Raw genomic sequence first — 14,258 nt, forward strand, 5'->3', positions numbered from 1 at the left:
GACGAGTTAATGGGTGCAGGAAATCAACATGGCACATGGATACATATGTAACAAACCTGCACATTGTGCACATGTACCCTAAAACCCTAAAGTATAATAAAAAAATAAAAAAAAAATTTCAGATAAGGGATGAATAATTTTTAATACAATTATGTCCAAAATATTGCATGAGACATGCTTATACTAAAACATTTCACTGCTTAATGGAAATTCAAATGTATCCATGACCACTGTGTTTTCATTTGCTAAAACCAGCAACCCATGAGATGGGGAATAGCAATGAATCATTGCCTGGGACTTCTTAGTGTCCCTGGGTATCCTCGCCTTAACAAATATTATGGAAACAGAATTATTATAAAAATGTTTTCCCCAATACAGGAAAACATTTGAGGAACTATCTTCCTTGGTAGTCTATGTTTTTATATATATCCTTGGAAAAAAATACGTGATGGAGAAGTTTGGGATTTTTTTTTCTTAATTATTGTAGGTGATAGTGGATGAAAAGAAGGTGCAGCAAATTTGCTTTCATAACTATCTAAAGAAAGAGCTGCATGGTTTCTTCAATTAAAATATTAAGGCAAAATGAATAATTTACCTCATTTGTCAGTGTTCCATCTTCCTTCTATTAGCTTTGCAAACACTTGTAGATGGTTAACTATACTCTCCCCTTAAAAAGGCCAGTTCAGTGAAAGACACCTATTTGGACTTCACCTTAGAGAGATGATTACAGGTTTAATACAGAGAGAAGAGTTCAGATAGAAAAGTAAGCAAACTCCCTGTCAGGCTTATCCATTCATTTATCTTATCTCCATAACAGCCCTACAAGGTAATATTCTCCCCATTACATAGATGAGAACACTGAGGAATATTTAGGTAAGTAACTTGTTAATATGTCCAGATTATTCACAGATGATATGACCAGGAGTGATTCTAGTTGTATGAGGCCTTAAGCGTGCATAAATTATTTGAGGGACTTTATTTTAGGGAAAAGAACACATTAAGAATAGACATAAGTTATGACCTCACTAGGACCTTGGCAGGCATCTATCCGTACAAGTGATGGTCCTTCATGCTGCAGTGTCAGGAGCTCCAAGGTAAATTTGCTGAGTAAGAGAGGAGCCAATATGATTCCAAGGCTGCATTCCGAACAGTGAATGTGTACTGGATGGAGGAGTCATCTCACATTTTCCTAGTTATGGTCAAAGAGAATGTGAGTTTACATTTCCTGGTAAAACCAAACAAGTGGTGGATATTAGCTTGGAAGGAGAAGACATCTTAAGAAAAAACTAATGTAAGAAATGAGCAAGTGAAAGTCAACTGCCCCTCTGTTCTCTTCCTTGGTCAGTTGGCTGCTAGAGTCTGCTCGGTGGCTCATTATCAACAATAAACCAGAGGAAGGCTTAAAGGAACTTAGAAAAGCTGCACACAGGAGTGGAATGAAGAATGCCAGAGACACCCTAACCCTGGAGGTGAGCTGGATGGGAGCTAGATATGGGATGTAGGGAAGACATAACTTGTCATCAATACTTAGCAGTGTCCATAAGGTAAAAAAAGAAGAGAAACACAGGTATGGTTATGGGCTGTATCACCTCACTATCATTTTTAATGGGCTTCAATATTGTTTGGGTTAACATTGAAGGGGAATATGCTGTTGCTAAAAGGATGAGACACAGATATTTTACTCAATGGAGGCAGAGGCACAAAGTATTAACTACTGTAAAGATTTTGCATTGAACTCATTCTAACTGTGTAATAGGAAGCAACCAAAACTAGTTCATTCCTTCCCATTTATTATTCTGTGGGTCTCTTTCAGGGTAGTAAAGCCAGCGGGAGGGTTAGTAAGCAAACAGAATATAACATAAAGAGGTTCACTTATTTATTCATTCAATCATACATTCTTCCAATCATGATACATTTAGTGAGGCACTACCTATGCCAGATTCCATTCTTCCTTGGAAATATTGCAGTGCCCATATCCATCCAAATCCCTATTTGTCTGGAGTTTCATTATACTTACTTACTATAAGTTCCTAAAGCATGACTAAGTGGAAATGCCTGTGAGAAGTCTTTCTCATTTTAATCCACCCCAGATCTTGAAGATAAATGTTGTCATGGATCTTTAAGTTAAATATTATCCATATTATACACATATATAAAGTATTAATCTTAAAATGTGGTATGCACAAATGATACTAGATCATGAATAACAGAGTAAGACAAGGTAAGAGCCTGAATGAAGCTTTTGCTATGACAGAGAATATCAATGGACAGATTTAAATCCAAATATTGGAAATGATACGGGAAAGGAAAGAATGCTACTGGGGTCAATAAAAATACATTTTCTCTTATTTTATTGAAAAAGGAGAGGATTAAGAGCAAGCATCTTAATATCCTTACATATTAATATTAACCTTAAATGTAAAACATCACACTTAAAAGACACAGAGTGGCAAGTTGGATTAAAAAAAAATACACCCAATTGTATACTGACTTCCAGAGACACTCACATGCAGTGACACCTATAGGCTCAGAGTGAAAGGATAAAGAAAAATCTAACAAGCAAATGGAAAACAAAAAAAGAGCAAGGGATGCAATTCTAATTTCAGATAAAACAGACGTTAAACCAACAGTGATCAAAAAAGGCAAAAGGAGAATTACATAATGATCCAGGGTTCGATTCCATAAGAAGATTTAACTATCTTAAATATATATGCACCCAACACTGGAGCACCGAGATTCATACAATGAGTTCTTAGAAATCTACAAAGAGACTTAGATAAATCACACAATGATAACTGGAGAATTCAACACCCCGCTGGCAGTGTTAGACAGATTGTAGACACAGAAAACTAACAAAGATGTTCAGGAACTAAACTCAACACTTGACCAAATGGACCTAACAGATACCTAAGGAACACTCCACCCAACAACAGCAGAATATACATTATTCTCATCTGCACATGGCACATACTCTCAAATTGACCACATATCAGCCATAAAACAATCCTCAGCAAATTCAAAAAAAAAAAAGAAAGAAAGTAAACCAACCACACTCCTGGACCACAATACAATAAAAGAGAGATCAATATGAAGAAGATCTCCCAAAATCATAAAATTACATGGAAATTAAACAACCTTCTCTTAAATGACTTCTGGATAAATAAAGAAATTAAGGCAGAAATCGAGAAAACCTTTCAAGCTAGTGAAAACAAAGATATAACATACCAGAATCTCTGGGACACAGCTAAACACATGTTAAGAGGGAAACTTATAGCACTAAATCCCCACATCACAAAGTTTGAGACATCTCAAATTAACAACCTAACCTCAAACCTATTGGAACTAGAAAAACAAGAGCAAACAAAACCCAAAGCTAGCAGAAAAGAAGTAGTAACCAAATCAAAGCTGAACTGAGTGAAATTGAGGTGTAAAAAAATATATATATACATATCACAAGCATTCTTTTACACCAATCACAGACAAACAGAGAGCCAAATCATGAGTGAACTCCCATTCACAATTGCTTCAAAGAGAATAAAATACCTAGGAATCCAACTTACAAGGGATGTGAAGGACCTCTTCAAGGAGAACTACAAACCACTGCTCAATGAAATCAAAGAGGATACAAACAAATGGAAGAACATTCCATGCTCATGGGTAGGAAGAATCAATATCATGAAAATGGCCATACTGCCCAAGGTAATTTATAGATTCAATGCCATCCCCATCAAGCTACCAATGACTTTCTTTACAGAATTGGAAAAAACTACTTTAAAGTTCATATGCAACCAAAAAAGAGCCCACATCGCCAAGTCAATCCTAAGCCAAAAGAACAAAGCTGGAGGCATCATGCTACCTGACTTCAAACTATACTACCAGGCTACAGTAACCAAAACAGCATGGTACTGGTACCACAACAGAGACATAGATCAATGGAACAGAACAGAGCCCTCAGAAATAATGCCGCATATCTACAACTATCTGATCTTTCACAAACCTGACAAAAACAAGAAATGCAGAAGGGACTCCCTATTTAATAAATGGTGCTGGGAAAACTGGCTAGCCATATGTAGAAAACTGAAACTGGATCCCTTCCTTACACCTTATACAAAAATTAATTCAAGATGGATTAAAGACTTAAATGTTAGATCTAAAACCATTAAAATCCTACAAGAAAACCTAGGCAATACCATTCAGGACATAGGTGTGGGCAAGGACTTCATGTCTAAAACACCAAAAGCAATGGCAACAAAAGCCAAAATTGACAAATGGGATCTCATTAAACTAAAGAGCTTCTGCACAGCAAAAGAAACTACCATCAGAGTGAACAGGCAACCTACAAAATGGGAGAAAATTTTCACAACCTACTCATCTGACAAAGGGCTAATATCCAGAATCTACAATGAACTCAAACAAATTTACAAGAAAAAAACAAACAACCCCATCAAAAGGTGGGCAAAGGACATGAACAGACATTTCTCAAAAGAAGACATTTATGCAGCCAAAAAACACATGAAAAAATGCTCATCATCATTGGCCATCAGAGAAATGCAAATGAAAACCATAGTGAGATACCATCTCACACCAGTTAGAATGGCCATCATTAAAAAGTCAGGAAACAACAGGTGCTGGGGGGGATGTGGAGAAATAGGAACACTTTTACACTGTTGGTGGGACTGTAAACTAGTTCAACCATTGTGGAAGTCAGTGTGGCGATTCCTCGGGGATCTAGAACTAGAAATACCACTTGATCCAGCCATCCCATTATTGGGTATATACCCAAAGGACTATAAACCATGCTGCTATAAAGACACATGCACACATATGTTTATTGCAGCACTATTCACAATAGCAAAGAGTTGGAACCAACCCAAATGTCCAACAATGATAGACTGGATTAAGAAAATGTGGCACATATACACCATGGAATACTATGCAGCCATAAAAAATGATGAGTTCATATCCTTTGTAGGGACATGGATGAAACTGGAAACCATCATTCTCAGTAAACTATCGCAAGGACAAAAAACCAAACACCACATGTTCTCACTCATAGGTGGGAACTGAACAATGAGAACTCATGGCCACAGGAAGGGGAACATCACACTCGGGGGACTGTTGTGGGGTGGGGGGAGGGGGGAGGGACAGCATTAGGAGATATACCTAATGCTAAATGACGAGTTAATTGGGTGCAGCAAAACAACATGGCACATGGATATATATGTAACAAACCTGCACATTGTGCACATGTACCCTAAAACCTAAAGTATAATAATAAAAAAAATAAAAGAAATATATATATATATCAACAAAACCAAAGATTTGTAATTTGAAAGAACACATTAGATGGATAGACTTTCTTAAACTAATAAAGAAAAAAAGAGGATTCAAATAAATGCAATTAGAAATGACAAAGGTGACATTACCACCAACACCACAGAAATACAAAAAACACTCAGAGACTATTAAAAACACCTCTATGCACAGAAACTAGAAAACCTGGAAGAAATAGATAAATTCTTGTAAACATTCAAACTCCCAAGATTGAATCAGAAAGAAATTGAAACCCTGCATAAGCCAATAACGAGTTTCAAAACTGAATCAGTAATAAAAAGCCAATCAACCAGAAAAATCCCTGAGCCACATGGATTCACAGCTAAATTCTACCAGACATGTAAAGAAGAGCTTGTACCAATCCTACTGAAATTATTCCAGAAAATTGAGGCAGGGAGACTCCTAACTCATTCTACAAGACTAGATTCATTCTGATACCAAAACCTGGCAGAGAAAAAAATTAAAAAAAAAAAAAACCAGACTAAAAATAAAAAACACATTATCATCCCAATAGACAGAGGAAAGGCTTTTAATAAAATTCAACATCGTTCATATTACAAACCCTCAACAAACTAGGCATCAAAGGAGCATACCTCAAAATAATGAGAACTATCTATTGACAAACCCAAGCCAAGATCATACTGAATGCACAAAACCTGGAAGCAGTCCCCTTGAGAACCAGGCAAGACAAGGATGTCCACACTCACCAATTCTATTAAGCATAGTATTCAAAGTCCTAGCCAGAGTAATTAGACAAAAGAAAGAAATAAAAAGCCACAGAATAGGAAGAGAGGAAGTCAAAATATCTCTCTTCACATACAATATGATCTTATACATACAAATCCCTGTAGTTGTAGCCCAAAAGCTCCTTGATCTGGTGAACAATTTTAACAAAGTTTCAGGATATAAAATCAATGTACAAAAATCAGTAGCATTTCTATACACTGACATCATTAAAGCTGGGAGCCAAATCAAGAATGTAATCTCATTCGCAATAAACACAAAATAATAAAATGCCTAAGAATATAGCTAGCTAGGGAGGCAAGAGTTCTACAATGAGAACTACAAAGCAATGATGAAAGAAAGCAGAGATGACCACAAACAAATGCAACAACATTCCATGCTCATGGATAGGAAGAATCAATATTGTTTAAATGGCCATACACCCAAAGCAATTTACAGACTGAATGCTGTTCCTATCAAACTACCAAAGACATTTTTTATAGAATTAGAGAAAACTATTCTAAAATTCATATGGAACAAAAAAAGAGTTTGAATAACCAAAGCAATCCAAAGCAAAATGAACAAAGCTGTAGGCATCACACTATCTGACTTCAAACCATACTACAAGAACACAGTAACCAAAACAGCATGGTACTGGTACAAAGACAGAAAGGTAGACCAAGAGAACAGGTTAGAGCACTGAGAAATAATGCCATACCTCTACAACCATCTGTTCATCAATGAAGTCAACAAAAACAAGCAATGGGGAAAGGATTCCCTACTCAGTCAGTGGTGTGATAACTGACTATCCATATGCAGAAGATTGCAAATGAACCCCTTCCTTTCACCATATACAAAACTCAAGTCAAGATAAAGACCTATGTTTAAGACCTAAAACTATAAAAATCCTAGAAGAAAACATAGAAAATACCATTCTGGACAAAGGCCCTGACAAAGGTCTCATGACAAAGACTCCAGAAGCAATTGCCACAAAAACAAAAGTTGACAAATGGGACCAAATAAACTAAAGAGCTTTTCCACAAAAGTTATCAACGGAGTAAATAATGAAGAGTATAAACAGAAAACCTATAGAATGGGAGAAAATATTTGCAAACTGTTCATCCAACAAAGGCCTAATATTCAGTATCTGTAAGGAACATGAACAAATTAAAAAAGGATACCCCATAAAAAATGGCCAAAGGACATGAACAAACGGTTGTTTTTGTTTTGTTTTGTTTTGTTTTGTTTGTTTTTAAGATGGAGTCTCGCTCTGTCACCCAGGCTGGAGTGCAGTGGCACGATCTTGGCTCACTGCAGCCTCTACCTCCAGGGTTCAAGCGATTCTCCTGCCTCAGCCTTCTGAGGAGCTGGGATTACAGGCTTGTGCCATCATACCCAACTAATTTTTGTATTTTTAGTAGAGATGGGTTTTCACCATGTTGGCCAGGCTGGTCTCGAACTCCTGACCTCAAGTGATCCACCTGCCTTGGCCTCCCAAAGTGTTGGGATTACAAGCGTAAGCCATCGTGCCCAGCCGAACAAACACTTTTCAAAAAAAGACATATACACCGCCAACAAGCTTATGAAAAAAATGCTCAACATCACTAATCATTAGATAAATCAAATCAAAACCACAATAAGATACAATCTCACACCTGTCAGAATAGCTATTATTTAAAAGTCAAAAAATAACAGATGCTAGTGAGACTGCAGAAAAAAAGGGAACACTTAAAAACTTTGGATGGAAATGTAAATTAGTTCAGGCACTGTGGAAAGCAGTGTGGAGATTTCTCAAATAACTGAAAACAAAATTACCATTTGACCCAGCAATCTATCACTGGGTGTATACCCCCAAAATACAAGTCTTTCTGTCACAAAGGCACATGCATATGTAGGTTCATCGCAGCACTTTTCACAATGACAAAGACATGGAATCAACCTAAATGTCCATCAACAGTGGACTGGGTAAAGGAAATGTAATGCATATACACCAAGGAATACTAAGAAGCCAAAAAAGAGGTCATGTCCTTTGCAGCAACGTGGATAGAGATGGAGCTCATTATCCTGAGCTAATTAATGCAGGAAAAGAAAACCAAATACCACAAGTTCTCACTTACATGTAGGAGCTAAACATTGGTCCAAATGGAGCTTTGTATATATACACACAAAGAAGAGAATAATAGACCCCAGAGCCTACATGGGGGTGGAAGATGGAAGGAGGTAAGGAGGTGAGGATCAGAAAAACTGCTTATTGGGTACTGTGCTTATTAACTTGGTGATGAAATAATCTATACACCAAACCCCCACAAAACACAATTTATCCATGTAACAAACATGCACATGTGCCCCGAGCCTAAAATAAAAGTTGGAAAATAAAAAACAAAAAACAAATAAAAGAGCATTGGAATCAAAAAAGAACGATGCATTATTAAACTAAATGGCAACTGATGGTCCCATCAGTTTCCCAGGGAAAAAAGAGAGCATTGCTTATGAGATGCAATTGAAGCTTGGTATGGAAAATGGATTTTATACATGACTGGATACCTAATGTTGCCTAAATTTGGATTTATTATTTTGTAATGATTATTCATAAATGTCTGATCTTAGTCCTGTTTTAACCTCCATCTCACAGGTTTCCTAATGCACCTGTTCTAGACAACCCTCTAACCTAAAGCTGCTCCACATTATATCAATATCAATCCATTAATTACTCCAGTCTTATGGGTCTGGGAGCCCAGTAAATAACATACATCTCCTCTGCCCAGATCACATATAACCCAGAGATATTTAAAATGGTTAGGAACATGAAGATCAAAAATTTTAGTTTTTACTACTATGAGAACTGGAATAGAGGATGTGACTTTCAATACCTACCATCAACATTATTTCTCATGCTTCATTCCATAATTGAATTTACCTGTCCCAGTTTTTTTTAACAGGTACAAAACCTAACCTGATAAATATAGGGTGCAGCCCAGAAAGCAGACCTGAATGTGATCTCTTTCTAAAAGTGTTCTGGGAACTTGAGAATGCCTATGGCATTCTCCCACACTCACCAATCAAATAACTCAGTTCTTTATGGGTAGCTGAAGGTATGTACAGAAGGGCCAGGATTGTCTCTTTTGAGAGTTGTTCCCCATGGAAGCATGAGATTAGGGAGAAAGCAGCCCCTCCTTCCCCAACCTTCAGTATTTCTGAGCCAAGAACCAAACTGAGTTCTCTCAGGAAATTTTGCTGCTTTCTGAGGCAAACTGTTTTTCACCAAGGGCAGTGACCTGAGAACTAATGTCCATGTCTTTGGGGCCCATGTGGTCCACATGGAGCTTTGGACTATAATCCAATTTGGCCTTCATTTGGACTATAATCTTTATTCGGTCCCCATCACGGTCTGATTCTCTAACATACATAGCCTTTTCAATGCTCTGCAGCCACTTGGATCTCTTGTTTAAAGTATCCTTGATACATAATTTCCTGGAGGCTGCTTTAACATCCTAGTTCACTTTTCACATCATTTTTACACATATCATTGCATTTTAAGGCTTATATCTTCCACCACACAGAAAGAGCTATCATCTCACTTCTCGTCTGTGGGTTGACCAGTGCCCTTACAGCGCCTACTCTTTTCTGACAACTGTACAGTTTATTGTTTCTGCTATTGTTGAAGATTTTGAAATCCACCATGAAAAAAGAACTGGAGGCAGCACAAAAAAAAAACCTTCTCTGTGTGAATTGCTCCACATGCCCAACATATGTAAAAGGATCTCCCTCCTGTCCTTTACAAGGTAAGCTTCATGCAGTGTTTGAGGGTAAGTTACAGTACTGGAGACATGAATCTTGTTCTCATTTCAAGTAGTATAGCATGTTGAGGAAACAGATTTGCACATAAAAGATAAGAAAGCTGTAAAGAGAATTGCTGTGTTTGAATGTAGTAAAAGAGTTGTGAAAAGACTGCCAAGGAATTAATTTATGCAATAGTTTTTGTTTATCACAACACCCTATCAGGCTCATCACTGGACACCAACGCTGAGAACTTCAATTACAGTATATGCTTTGGCTTGAAGTTTCTTAACGTGTTTGTTTCCAGTTTTAATGAGGTAAATTACAAAGAGAATTTTGTACACAAATATATACAGCTCAATGAATATTTCCATATTTTGATATGTAATTTAGATCAAGGTACATAAAAACCTCTAAAACACTAGGACATGATCGCAAGCACAGAAAAATCATAAATAGGAAGTCCTACCTGTTAATTCCCCACAGCAACGTTGATTTAACAATGATTGAATCCAAATACCCCTGTGAGATTTCCAAAATACAGGTAAGATGTTGTAAAACCATAGATGAACACTAACCCAAGAACAGTTGCACTGAAATGGGTAAGAAGAGTAATTTCACCTGACCCATGACAACCCCTTCCCAAAGATGTTTCAGCTCAGTGCCAAGAGAGAACACCCTGGCCTATGACCGCTCCCTCATAGAAAAGGAAGGAGTGGAGCATTCATACACATCTGGGCCTTTTGACACACTGTGTGAGGAACTGGTGTTTGTCTCACCTCACTCAGAGCACTTATGGAACTTGCATGTTTGGATGTTTGGGTCACTGAATAGAAGGTGAGCACAAAGAAAATCTGACTGGTACAGCTCAGTGCAATAAAAATAAGATGGGCAATTTTAGATTTCTCCCTCAGGAGGGAGGCAAGGGAGTGAAGTATGTGTCCAACATTCTAATTTTTCAGGGAGATGGCCAGGAAATGTGTTTTTGTCTTTCCCACCCAGGATGCCAATGGGACTCCAGATGCTCCAGATATCTTAGGAACAAAACATGATAAAAAACATCTGACTGTCATCCTGCTGCATCAGAGAACTCATAGTACAGCAGACAGACACCACGGGGAGCCAGAGATTGCAAGATATTTTAAAACAGAAACCAGTAGATCTTTTGATCAGAAATATACACACACAAATACAGATAAGACACCTTACAGAGAAGGTTTGACAGGCCCCTAGAATCTCTATTTGGGTTGATTGGTGAAGGTCTTTCCCTATAAAAGCTAGTCTGGGAAGAGAGGGAGAGGGAGCTGTTTCTTCAAATGTGCATACACCAATGCAAAGCTTCAAAGAACATGAAGAAACAGAGAAACATGACTCAAAAGGGAACGAAAAAATCCCCAGAAACTGACCATAAAGAGAGGTATATGAATAACGTGATAACAAATTAGAAATAGCTACCATAACAATGCACACATAAGTCAAGATAAAAATGGATGAACAGGCCGGGCGCAGTGGCTCACACCTGTAATCCCAGCACTTTGAGAGGCTGAGGCAGGTAGATCATGAGGTCAAGAGATCGAGATCATTCTGGCCAACATAGTGAAACCCTGTCTCTACTAAAAATACAAAAATTAGTTGGCGTGGTGGTGCATGCCTGTAGTCCCAGCTACTTGGGAGGCTGAGGTAGGAGAATCGCTTCAACCCGGGAGGTGGAGGTTGCAGTGAGCCGAGATCGTGCCACTGCATTCCAGCCTGGCGACAGAGCGAGACTCCATCTAAAAAAAAAAAAGAAAAGAAAAGAAAAGAGGAATAAAGTGAGAAATTCAACAAAGAAATATTGTAAATATTTCAAATGACCAAAATAAATCAGGGAGTAGATGAAGACAATGACTGTGCTGGGGTACATGTACAGGATATGCAGGTTTGTTACACAGGTAAACATGTTCCATGGTGATTTGCTGCACCTATCAACTCATCACCTAGGTATTAAGCCCAGTATGAATTAGCTATTTTTCTTAATGTTCTCCTTTCCTGCACCCAACCCCCAACAGGTCCCAGTGTGTGTTGTTTCTCTTCCTGTGTCTATGTGTTCTCATTGTTCAGCTCCCACTTATAAGTGAGAACATGCAGTGTTCGGTTTTCTGTTCCTGCATTAGTTTGCTGAGGATAATGGCTTCCAGCTTCATCCATGTCCCTACAAAGGACATGATCTCATTTTTTTATGGCTGCATAATATTTCATGGTGTACATGTACCACATTTTCTTTATCCAGTCTATCATTGATGGGCATTTGGGTTGATTCCATGTCTTTGCTGTTATGAATAGTGCTGCAATGAATGTATGTGTGCAAGTATCTTTGTAACAGAATGATGTATATTCCTTTGCGTATATACTCAGTAATGGAATTGCTGGGTCAAAGGGTATTTCCGGTTTTAGATCTTTGAGAAATCACCACACCATCTTCCACAGTAGTCAGACTGATTTACCTTCCCACCAATAGTGTAAAAGCATTACTGTTTCTCCTCAACCTTGCCAGCATGTTATTTCTTGACTTTTTAATATTTGCCATTCTGATTGGTGTGAGATGGTATGTTATTGTGGTTTTGATTTGCATTTCTCTAATGATCAGTGATGTTGAGCTTTTTTCATATGTTTGTTAGCCACATGAGTGTATTCTTTTGAGAAGTGTCTGTTCATGTCCTTTACCCACTTTCTAACAAGGTTTTTTGGTTTTTTCCTTGTAAATTTAAGTTCCTTGTAGACTGGATATTACATCTTTGTCAGATGCATAGGTTGCAAAAATTTTTTCCCACTCTGTAGCTTGCCTTTTCACTGTGATGATAGTTTCTTTTGCTGTGCAGAAGCTCTTTAGTTTAATTAGATCCCATTGCCAATTTTTGCTTTTGTTGCTATTGCTTTTGGTGATTTCATCAAGAAATCTTTGCCCATTCATATGTCCTGAATAGTGTTGCCTAGATTTAGGATTGTCCCAGCTATATGAGCTCTTTTTTCATTCCATATAAATTTTAAAATAGATTTTTGTAACTCTTTGAAGAATGTCAATGGTGGTTTAATGGGAACAGTATTGAATCTATAAATTGCTTTGGGCAGTATGGCCATTTTCACGATATTGATTCTTCCTATCCATGAGCATGGAATGTTTTTCCATCTGCTTGTGACCTTTCTGATTTCCTTGAGCAGTGGTTTGTAGTTTGCCTTGAAGAGGTCCTTCATTTCTCTTGTTAGCTGTATTCCTAGGTATTTTATTCTCTTTATAGCAATTGTGAATGGGAGTTTATTCATGATTTAGCTATCTGCTTGTCTGTTGTTGGTGTATAGAAATGCTTGTGATTTCTGCATATTGATTTTGTATCCTGAGACTTTGCTGAAGTTGCTTATCAGCTTAAGAAGCTTTTGGGATGAGTCAATGGGGTTTTCCAGATATAGGATCATGTCATCTGCAAATGAAGACAATTTGACTTCCTCTCTTCCAATTCGAATACCCTTTATTTCCTTCTCTTGCCTGATTGCCCTGGCCAGAACTTCCAATGCTATGTTGAATAGGAATGGTGAGAGAGGGCATCTTTGTCTTGTGCCAGTTTTCAAGGGGAATGCTTCCAGTTTTTGCCCACTCAGAATGATATTATTTGTGGGTCTGTCATAAATGGCTCTTATTATTTTAAGGTATGTTCCTTCAATACCTAGTTTATTAAGAGTTTTTAACATGAAGGGATGTTGAATTTTATTGAAGGCCTTTTCTGTGTCTATTGAGATAATCATGTGGTTTTTGTCTTTAGTTCTGTTTATGTGATAAATTACATTTACTGATTTGTTTATGTTGAACCAGCTTTGCATCTGGGGATGAAGCCAACTTCATCGGGGTTGATAAGCTTTTTTGTGTGCTGCTGGATTCAGTTTGCCAGTATTTTATTGAGTATTTTTGCACTGATGTTCATCAGGGATATTGGTCTGAAGTTTTCTTTTATTGTTGTATTCCTGCCAGGTTTTTATCCCTACCAGGTTAGCATGATGCTGGCCTTATACAATAAACTAGGGAGGAGTCCTTCCTTTTCAATTGTTTGGAATAGTTTCAAAAGAAATGGTACCAGCTCCCCCTTTGTACCTCTAGTAGAATTCAGCTATAAATCCACCTGGACCTGGACTTTTTTTTTTTTTTTTTTTTTTTTTGGTTAGTAGGCTATGAATTACTGCCTCAATTTAGAACTTATTATTGGTCTCTTCAGGGATTCAACTTCTTCCTAGTTCAGTCTTGGGAGCGTGTATGTGTCCAGGAATTTATCTATTTCTTCTAGATTTTCTAGTTTATTTGCATAGAGGTGTTTATAGTATCCTCTGATAGTAGTTTGTATTTCTGTGGGGCCAGTGGTGATATCCCCTTTATCATTTTTTATTGTGTTTATTTGAGT

General features: G+C 37.5%; 1 protein-coding gene across 1 annotated transcript in view; it reads left to right on the forward strand.

Moving 5' to 3' along the window:
• The window catches only part of SLC22A9 (solute carrier family 22 member 9), a 21,393-nt gene extending 11,550 nt beyond the window's left edge, over positions 1-9,843 (forward strand). The window contains 3 exon segments of the mRNA XM_032151849.1: positions 1,346-1,469; positions 9,722-9,758; positions 9,761-9,843. Coding sequence (XP_032007740.1) covers positions 1,346-1,469; positions 9,722-9,758; positions 9,761-9,843 — 244 coding nt within the window.
• The last annotated feature ends 4,415 nt before the right edge of the window (positions 9,844-14,258 follow it).

This window comes from Hylobates moloch, unplaced genomic scaffold (assembly GCF_009828535.3).
Source record: "Hylobates moloch isolate HMO894 unplaced genomic scaffold, HMol_V3 SCAFFOLD_5, whole genome shotgun sequence".
Lineage (NCBI taxonomy): Eukaryota > Metazoa > Chordata > Mammalia > Primates > Hylobatidae > Hylobates > Hylobates moloch.